The sequence below is a fragment of the Protobothrops mucrosquamatus genome, unplaced genomic scaffold (genome assembly GCF_001527695.2).
Source record: "Protobothrops mucrosquamatus isolate PMUCROS unplaced genomic scaffold, P.Mucros_1.0 scaffold962, whole genome shotgun sequence".
Lineage (NCBI taxonomy): Eukaryota > Metazoa > Chordata > Lepidosauria > Squamata > Viperidae > Protobothrops > Protobothrops mucrosquamatus.
The window spans coordinates 465,666-476,255 of record NW_015387206.1 but is presented as its reverse complement, the minus strand read 5'-3'; the positions used below and the strand labels follow the sequence as shown (position 1 = coordinate 476,255).

General features: G+C 47.9%; 1 protein-coding gene across 1 annotated transcript in view; it reads right to left on the bottom strand.

The window, feature by feature from the left end:
• Positions 1–10,590, bottom strand: part of LOC114922812 (zinc finger protein 420-like) — a 48,608-nt gene that overhangs the window by 13,087 nt on the left and 24,931 nt on the right. The window contains exon 4 of the mRNA XM_029284808.1: positions 8,186–8,780. Within this exon, the coding sequence (XP_029140641.1) occupies positions 8,186–8,780 (595 nt within the window). The remainder of the gene's footprint in view (positions 1–8,185; positions 8,781–10,590) is intronic.

Sequence of the window (10,590 nt, the reverse complement as noted above, 5' to 3'; positions counted from 1 at the left end):
CTTGCGGACTCAGGGCGGCTGACAATCAATTTAAAAAACATAAATAACAATTACAGAATTAAAATTAATTAAGAAGAAATATTTAAATTTAGTCTAATTAAAATATGATTAAAACCCCTCTAAAAATTGCCCTAGGCCAGTCCCGCTTGTTGGAATAGCCATGTCTTAAGGGCGCGGCGGAAGGAAGGGAGATCAGGGAGATCAGAGATCACGGGCCGCATCCGGCCCTCAGGCCTTCTGTTTGACATGTCTGGACTAGATGGTGGATAATGGAAACATCGTCAAAGAAAAAACAAGAAAGTCCAGTTGCCTCCTGAAAAAAAGGCAACTTTGGGACACCCTTACCTTGCTTTCCCTGTGCCTGTTTTGAGTTTTGATCCTGTCCGCCATTGCAGGGGATGACAGCAGCTGCTCCCCCAGCCAAGACAGAGCTGGACTCAACTGATAGTGGGGAGAGCGTCCCGAAGCCCTTCCTGGAGGGAGAGGAGAAAGCTAGAGATTCATGCGGTGAGTATGAAGGAAAGATTCCTGGATTTCCATGGAATAAGCCAAAGAAAAATCGGTATGTTTTTTTTTCCCCCCTGTGCACCAGCCTTTTGCAACCTGGGACCCTCCACATATTATGGGTTGCAAGGCTTGTAGGGCTGACAAGCTGTTTTCACCCCACATGCGAAGCTAGGTTACTTCAAAGTTTTGGTTTCCTTTTTTTGCAGATGTTCCCCACCCTCTGTGTTCTGAAGTCTAGAACACAGGTTAATTCAGGAATTATATATTGTTTTCTTTTATCTTGGATTAGGGAGGGGACATTGTGTACCGCTCAGAGTCGGTTCCTGATTAGAGCAGCCTTTAAGCCCTGTAAATTAAAGAAGAAAGAAAAACTTCCTACTCGCCTATAGTAGCTAGGAATTTTAAGCAAGTAAACATACACACACATTGGATCACATTTTTTGTGGCCGTCTTTCTTCTGGTGCAGAGGAGTGAGTTCTTTAGAAGCCACTGTTTAAAAATCAAAGAATTACTAACAGATTACATTTACACTTTGGCTGTAGAAATGGACTCCCTCCCCCCAGTAGACTAATAAAACTTTGCAGGCTATCTTTTTTAACAAAAAAATATTCTCTCTATCTCTATTTCTACTCTATCTATCTATCTATCTATCTATCTATCTATCTATCTATCTATCTATCTATCTATCTATCTATCTATCATCCATCCATCCATCCATCCATCTATCCATCTATCTACCTATCATCCATCCATCCATCTATCTACCTACCTACCTACCTAATCAGTAGCAATAGTTTGGCTAATAAAATGCAAGAAAACAAGCAAGGACCCCTCATGCCAACCCTGAACTACAAATATTCTCCTTTATTAGTAGCAATTATTATTGGTAGGAAGAAAGGAGATGGCTGGAGGATGAGAATGAAGGGGTATATGACCATTCCCTATAGATACCTCTAAGTTGACAGCATATCACTGAACAATTCAACTTGCAAGCATTTCGTGGTTGGGATGCAAAATGTTTTTCCATGTGGCAGTTTTAAGATGTGTGCTCCTTAACTCCCAGAATTCCCCAGCCATAAAAACACTCTGTGTGTGTGTGTGTGTGTGTGAGAGAGAGAGAGAGAGAGAGAGGGAGAGAGAGGGAGAGACCCCAGGCCTTCTCCCTTTGGCCCTCTTCAAACCTCTCTTTATTTCAGCAGGTGATGTCCGGCAGAATGAAAACAGCAGGGAACTTTTGAAAGTTGCCTCCGACAGAGCCGAGCCCCAAACGTTGGAAGAGGTGCGTCCGCTGAGGAGGACAAGGAGAAACTACCTCACGGATAAGTGTAAGAAAAACACGGCTTCCCAAGCGGTGGGATTCCATAACGCTTCCCTCCCCGAAGAGAAACCGAACGAAAAGAGAAAATACAAGTGCAACGTTTGCGGGAAGTTCTTCAGTTATAAGTCGAGCCTGAAGATACACCTGAGAATCCACACTGGGGAGAAACCGTACAAGTGCCTGGAGTGCGGGAAGAGCTTCATCCGTAGCGACCTACTGACCTCCCATCAAAGGATCCACACGGGAGAGAAGCCTTACAGTTGTTCCTATTGCGGCAAGTGTTTCTGCGACTTGTCCACGCTGATCAAGCATCGGAGGATCCACACGGGGGAGAAGCCGTACATCTGCGTCGAGTGCGGCAAGAGCTTCAGTCAGAAGGCGATTCTGAATTCCCACCTGAGGATTCACACGGGTGAGAAACCCCATAAATGCGCCGAGTGCGGGAACAGCTTCAGCCGGAGCACATACCTGGCTTCACATCAGAGAGTCCACCTGGGGGAACGGATGTATCAAAACGCAGATTGCAGCCTCCTGGACCAGCCCAAATTGATTCACCCCCCGATGGTTCACGCGGAGGAGAAGACCTGTAAACGCCCCGAATACGGTCAGAAGTTGAAGCAGCACTCGCCGTGCTTGGCCCACCAGAAAATGTACGCGTTGGGCAAAAGTATCAGTGTTTTCGAATGTGGAGACAAGATTCAGTTGGAGGCCATGGCTTGCGAGACTTCGGAGAAGCTGAGTGATTAGCTGATTAGCCACCGACCTGCTCGCCTATGTCGGAGTTTTGCTCCCGGCAATCAGAGAAAATTTCCAGTCCAACTGGCATTAAAGCAATATGTGGAACTTCCGCAGTTGGGGGTGTGTGTATGTGTGTCAAAAGATTTGAACTCTTTCGTCTCTTTCAGGGAGTTGTGCACTGGGGAGCTGCAAAGGTGCTGCTTTGGGGGGGATAGCAATAGCAATAGCACTTAGACTTATATACCGCTTCACGGTGTTTTACAGCCCTCTCTAAGCAGTTTACACCCTGTTGCCCCCAACAATCTGGGTCCTCATTTTACCGACCTCGGAAGGCTGAGTCAACCTTGAGCCAGTGAGAATTGAACTCCTGGCGGTTGGCAGAATTAACTCGCAATACCGCATTCTAACCATTGTGCCACCACGGCACAATGATGAGGATAAGAATTGAACTGCCGGCAGCCAGCAGTCAGCAGAAGTAGCCCGCAGTACTGCATTCTAACCACTGCGTCACCACGGCTCTTGATAGCTATAGTGGTTACCTATCCGTCTCAGGTTTCAGTCAAGAAAAAAGTGCTTCCACTTCCCATCCTCCATGGCACCTTGTTCCCAAGCCGAGAAGTCATCCACACCTGGCTGGCAATATTTGAAGAGTCTAAAATTAGCCCTGGCAATCAGTGGACATAGATAGTCCCCGACGTACAACATTTCTTTTACTGACTGTTTGAAGTTAACAACAGCACTGAAAGAAATGGAATTGGGACCGTTTTCCACACTTAGTGACCGCTGTACCCTCTCCACGGTCGCGTGATCAAAATTCGGACGCTAGGCAAATTGACTCATATTTATGACGGTGGCAGTGTCCCGGGGTCCTATGATCCCCTTTTGCGACCTTCTGCCAAGCAAAGTCAATGGGGAAGCCGGATTCGCTTAACAACCCGTGTTACTTAACTTGACAACTACAGTGATTCACTTAACGGCTGTGGCAAGAAAGGTCGTAAAACGCGGCTAAACTCACTTAACAAATGGCTTCTGAAGAGAAACATTGAGCTCCATCGTGGTTGTAAAGTCGAGGACTACTGTGGAGAAATATTTTCAGAGTAGTATCTTTTTATTAAAACAATACATGTCGTAGCTGCTTTTCTCCATTCTCTGCCGTTTAAAGCAGGGCCTCTGGTGTGTTTTGGGCGACTGCTTTGGGATATGGGATGGGGGGGGTGTCACACAAAATGGTTGCCAGGGCAACCGGCTGCCTGTTCACCTACCACCACTCCCAAACTACAGGTCCTTTAGCAAACAATCATTTAGCGACCATTCAAAATTATCCCAAAGGTGTTTTTTCAGGCAAGTGGACTGTCTTGGTTTTCTTTGAAGACATTTCGCTTCCCATCCAAGAAGCTTCTTCAACTCTCTTTCAGAGTTATGATTTACCCTTTCCAGAGATGCTTATGATCCAGTTCTGGAGTTCTAGACAGCTGTACCCCCCATGGTCCAGTGACCCCGTTTCAAACGCTCAGCAGCTGGCCTGCATTCATGGCTGTTTGCAGCACATTTTATGATGTTTTCTGCCCCAAACCAGCATTTACTTCCAGTTCCGATAAAGGAGAACAATTATACCTCAGCGTTAAAATGAGGGGTCCTTGGTGCTCTCTGAGCTTTTACGTATCCTTGCAGATGTTTCATTACCCAAACTAAGTAACATAACAGAATTAACAAGAGTTGGGAGGGACCTTGGAGGTAGTCCAAGCTCCTGCTCAAGCAGGAAACCATTCAAAATGGTTGTCCAATTTTTTCTTAAAAGCTTCCAGCGGTGGAGTATCCACAACTTTTGGAGGCAAGCTGTTCCACTAATTGTTTCAACTGTCAGCACCTGGTTCTGGAGTTCCAAAGGCCGCACCTCTCTCTCCACGGCCACATTGGGTGCATAACATTTAACGACTGTCTTGCTTAGCAACAGACATTTTGGGCTCAATTACGGTCGTAAGTCGAGGACCACCTGTACCTGAGGAGAGAGATTTTTGGATTTTCCCTCCTCTCTGTTGCAATGGCAAATGTGCCTGTTTTCCACCCTTCTGGCTGTCAGCATAGCTTCTAGCACAGCGGTTCTCAACCTATGGGTTGCGACCCCATTTGGGGTCGATCGACCATTTCACGGGGGTCGCCAAGCAAGGCTGTCCGCCATTTTTTTTCCCCTTTTCCGGTGGGTGCCTTACCTCCCTTGGGCTGGGCCAGCTGGTGGTCGGCCTGCTCCGTCTCTGCCGCTTGCCAGCTACACCTCGGCCGGCGCAGGGGGCGGAACCACGCATGCACGGTGCTCCCGGGCAGGAAAAGTCCTCGACTTACGACCGGTTGGGTAGTCCTCGACTTATGACCGGTTGGGGTCGCGGCATTAAAAAGGTTGAGAACCACTGTTCTAGCAGGAGCTGCACTTCCTGGAATGACCAAGCAGATGCTTAATCAAATTGCTCTCCAGGAAGACGTAGGGTACAATTTGGTCCTCCTATGGCAGTGATGGCGAACCTATGGCACGGGTGCCAGAGGCAGCACTCGGAGCCCTCTCTGTGGGCACACGTGCCGTTGCCCCAGCTTTGCCTCCCCCTGCGACCCCCTCCTCGCCAGCAGGCCCCCCTGGAGGAGAGTCACCCCCGAGCATGGCCCACGCGAGCAGCGCAGCCAAGGACATGGCAGACAGACCGTGTAGACAAGATTCTGCCCTCACGCCCCATTGCGCACAGTTGATGCTGCGGGGGACGGGCAGAGGGTGTGGCCATGGCGCTGCTGGGTGGTCTGCGGCAGCCCAGGAGGCGGTGAGTGGCCCCGCGGGCAGGTGGGGTGGCGGCGGGGCAGGGGCAGTTTTTGGGCACTCGGTCTCTAAAAGGTTCGCCATCACTGTCCTATGGATTAGTACCAATCTGCTTCAGGTTGTGTCACACAGATAAAGAGATCTAGAACTTTATATTGTTTGATGGGTGGCTGTCCCAAATTTCAGGAAAAAAAAAGATTCCCCCCACCTCACCCCCCATATTACAGAGTTGTCACTTTGTGCCCTGACCTCCTCCCCCCCATCATGGAGCAAAGAAGGTACATTCTGGGATAAGGGTTGGGTGGGACGTGCAATGATTGGCTATTAGAATGATCAATCAACACGTGGCAACACTGAGCACCGCCTCTCAGTTTGTCTCAGAGATGGGAGTGACTGGAGTGGTCTATTGGAAGGAGGGTTGGGGGGGAACTTGGAGTACAGGCCCTAAAGCTATTTTTTGTGTTGTTTTTTAAAAAAATTTAATAATGACTTTTCGTATTTTTATAACTATTGTTTCTATATGTTGTTTTTAATGATTACTGTACATAATCATTACATTGTGAGATGGGTAGCCGTATAAATGTAATTAATAAAATTTCCATGTGCAGGAGAGAAGTTTTATGAATAGATCTATCAACTAGGGCAGGGGAAGGCCACCTTGACTCTTTTATGACTCGTGGACTTCAACTCCCAGAATTCCTGAGCCAGCCATGCTGAGGGTAAAGGGAGAGGTTTCCAAGCTGAGCCAAGCTGGCTCAGGAATTCTGGGAGTTGAAGTCCACGAGTCATAAAAGAGCCAAGGTTGACTACCCCTGATCTAGGGCCAGAAAAGGACTGACTTCCTTGAGACTCTACATTATAGACTTCAATTCCCAGAATTCCCCAGTATGTAATTTTTTGTTTGTTTTTAATCTTTAAGGTTTTTAATTATTTTTTTAATTTGGTACGCTGGCCAGAGTCCATTGGAGTTGAGCCGCCAACAAATTTAAATAAATAATAAACACTTAAGGTTACCGAGATGTCAATGAAGCGTGAGCCAACAGCGTGTTGCAGTTGACAAGATAGCCAATGCAATCTTGCGCTGCATCAAAAGAGGTACACACAACCCCTCTCCTCATTTAGCAACCGTAATCCGTTTCTTAAATTGGAAGCGAAATGGTCACTAAGGAAAATGGTCGCCAAGCACAAGTGTGACGGAGAGAGAGAGAGAGAGAGAGAGAAAGATAAATACTGTGAAGATCCCTGGTTGTGGCGTTTCATTTTTAGATTAAAGTTCTCGTTACTCTTGCTCTGGTGTGTGTTCTTGTCTGCGCACAAAATTCAGTTGCAACCGCACCTCCTGGTCAGAAGATGATTTTTAAAAAAAAAAAAAAAATTACCATCATATTTAATGAGATTGGTCATAAAGAAGATGTTGAGATTGTGAGAACTGATCGGTCTATTTTATACCACATTACTCAAAACATATTTGGAAGGATGTGCCAGTTGTGATCATTATAATACAAGAGGGAGGGAAAGATCCTGGAAAGACTTGAGGAGAGCCACAAAGTGGGTTGTGAACGGCGGGAAAACCAAGTCCTCTGAAGCACAGGTCCCCAACCCCGGGGCTGAGGCCCACTACCGGGCCTTGAGCAGTTTGGAACCGGACCGTGAAAGTTGCAAGTGCACGACTCCCCACTTGTGGAAGCAGCATGCGAGTGCATGCGCTCCATTTGTGTGAGGAACGGGTGCGGGTGCCTGCCTCGCGCAAATGGAGCTGCGTGTGCGTGCGCTTGCCCGGCCGCTCACGCACAACCAACTCTGCCCCCCCTCCCGCCAGTCGACAAAGCTGGAAAGATTGTGGAAATCTACTCCAAAGAACCGTTGAGATAAATGTGCTAAAGAAGAGAAAGCAAAGGGAGATGTAATGAGTGTCTTCCAGCACAGGTAGTCCTCAATTTACAACTATTCATTTAGATTCTCAGTCATCCAGGTTATGGTTGTCCCAAAGGTGCTTTTTCACGAGGAAGCTGGACTTTCTTGTTTTTCTTTGAAGACGTTTCGCTTCTCATCCAAGAAGCTTTGGACAAGCATGGATGGTGGGGAATGGAAGGAGTTATACTCCTTGCAGATAGCTGGTCATTTGCATCCTTTTAAAGAGTCATTGAGGCCACTTGGGGGTTTACCTGTGCCCTCAGGGTCACCTGAGTGGTACAAATGGGTGTGGAGCCTTCTTGGCTGCAGGATGTTTCCTGCCCTGTGTCCCTTCACTGCTGAACACAGGCTCAGGCCGTTGGGGATGAGTCTGTGTTGTCTGCATCTCAAAGTGAAGTGCAAACGGTTCCTGTAGTCTGCAATGTTTTTCTGGAAATCCGTTCATCCTCCCTCACCATTCGAATGGCGTTCATCCCAAAAGTGCATAGCTAAATGACCAGCTGTCTGCAAGGAGTATAAATCCTTCCGTTCCCCACCATCCAGTCAGAGCTGAAGAAGCTTCTTGGAGGAGAAGCGAAATGTCTTCAAAGAAAACACAAGAAAGTCCAGTTGCCTCCTGAAAAAAAGCCCCTTTGGGACAACCACGACCTGAATGACTGAGAATCTCCACATACTTTCAATTTTTTTTTCAGTGGTGTTGTAATTTTGAATGGTCGCTAACCAAATAGCTGCAAGCCGAGGACTACCTGCAAAAAAAAAATGGGGGAAAACTCACTTAGCAACGTAAAATCTGGGCTCTATTGTGGTCGTAAGTCGAGGACCGCCTCTATTAAGCCTTAGAAATGGCCGGCATTTGAAACTGGAACGCAACTGTTGCGTCACAAAGAGAGGTTAATTTGTCGGCTTCCTCTCCCGTGTGGATTCTCTGGTGTCTAATAAGGTTGGTGCTTTGGCTAAAACTCTTCCCACACGCCAGGCATTTATAGGGTTTCTGCCCTGTGTGAATCCTCTGGTGTTTAACAAGCCCCGACTGATCGCAAAAGGTTTTGTCACAGTCCGAGCATTTATACGGTCTCTCGCCGGTGTGAATTCTTTGATGCGAGGTCAGGTGGGTGCTCTGGCTGAAACTTTTCCCACACTCCAAGCATTTGTACGGCCTCTCCCCTGTGTGAATGGTCTTGTGGTTAATGAGGCCCGACTGGTTGCAAAAGCCTTTCCCGCAATCCGAGCACTTGTAGGGCTTCTCCCCCGTGTGGATCCTCTGGTGCGAGGTCAGGCTGGTGCTGTGGCGGAAGCTCTTCCCACACTCGGAGCATTGATAGGGTTTCTCCCCGGTGTGGATCCTCTGATGTTGAATCAGGCTGGTGCTCTGGTTGAAGGTCTTGCCACAGCTGGAGCAGCTGTAGGGTCTCTCCCCCGTGTGGACCCTCTGGTGGGAGGTCAGCTGGGTGCTTTGGCCAAAACCTTTCCCACATTCTAAGCACTTGTAGGGCTTCGCACCGGAGTCAAGAAGCTGATATTCAGCAAGGTTTCTACTCCAATGAAAAGTCTTCCNATCATCTATCTATCTATTCATCCATCTTCTATCATCCATCACCCATCTAACATCCATCTATCATCTATCCATATCTATCCATCTAACTACCCATATCTATCCATCACCCATCTATCACCCATCTATCATCCATCCATATCTATCCATCTATCATCTATCTACCCATATCTATCATCTATCATCCATCTATCTATCACCCATCTATCAGCAATCTAACTATCTATCTACTGTATATCTTCCTTTCTCTCTCACTGGAAATCTTGGGTTCTTTTGAAGCCTATAAAATCTTTCTTTCATGTAAGGTTGCTGCTGTTTTGGCTGCATTTGGAGAACAAGTTTACTGTGAATGAATAGAACGGAGATGTCTTGAGTGGTGTCTCATAGATACTTTGAATCACAACGCCAATTAACCTTGGCTGCTCTGGGACTGATGGGACTTCTAGTCCCAAACATCTAAAAAACAGCCCAAAGGGGAACGCTGAGAGAGGGCATTTGGTAACTGGCCATTTCCAGTACATTAGCCAGTTGAAGCCGAAGCCAAGGAGAAAACAAACACAGGAGTGACGTTGGAGTAGGAGGAACTCAACAGATGCTGGATCAAGGCTGGGCTGGTTCTCCAGAACCCCTGGCGAAGCAGGAGCAGCTACAACACCCTTTATTTGACGTCTGGTTATCATTAGTATAACCTTTTCTCTGCCCAGCTTCTCATATGCTTTGACTCACCTCTTTTGACTTAGCCTGCACCAGCTTCATGACTGCAACTCTACGTCCCAAAATGTAGCTCTAATTAAGGCAGAAAGCTCAACACAAGGGAGATATCTTTCAACGATTATCTCCTAAGCTTCTTGGCCAAGGTGGAGACTTCTACCACCTTCTAAACCAAAGTCCCACCCTCTCACCTTCTTTCCACCGTGGTCCTTAGCCTCTTGTTGCCACTGAAGGAACTCTTCAGCCAGGCCCACTGCTTGGGAACAAGTCTCGGGCTTCCCTTCCCAGACCCAACGCTGGATCTCCGGAGGCAAGATGGCTAGGAATTGCTCCAGGATCAACAGCTCCAGGATCTGCTCCTTGGAGTGTCTCTCCACTTTCAGCCACCCATGACAAAGGTCTTGGAGCTGATTGTACGCTGCAGTAGGTCCCTCAGCTTCCTGGTAACAGAAATGCCGGAAGTGCTGGCGATGCTTCTCCCTCTTCAGAGTATCCCCTTGCAAGATGGCGGCTTTCACTTTCCCGTAATCCAGCCTATCGTTGGCCACCATTCTGTCCAAGACCTGTTGGGTCTCTCCACGGAGAGCCGGCAAGAGCCTGGGTACCCATTCCTCCCCGGGCCACTGGCAAGCTTTGGCCACTTCCTCAAAGGAATCCAAGAATGCCTTGGCGTTGTCCCATGGGGTGGTGGGCTCCTTTGCCGAGGGTGGGCATCTCCGGCTGGAGCAAGGGGACTCCATCTTCTTCAGAAACGCTTGCAATTGGGCTTCCCAGCAGCCTGTCACGCCCACTCTTGCTTCTTCTTTCATCCAATGGGACATTGTCCTTTGCGGAAGGTGTCCGATAAACTCAGAACGCACTGACTCCAGAGATGGGCCTTCTCCTTCCTCATCTGCCTGGGGTTTGAGGGCAACCACCGTCTGGAGGCCAACAAGAGCTTCTCTGACCTCTTCTGGGTCTTCTTCTTTTGGCCAGACTGGGAAGGGGTTCTCTTCCATTTTCATCCTGGGATGTAAGAATCTCCCAAATTAAGTTCTCGGGAGCCACGCT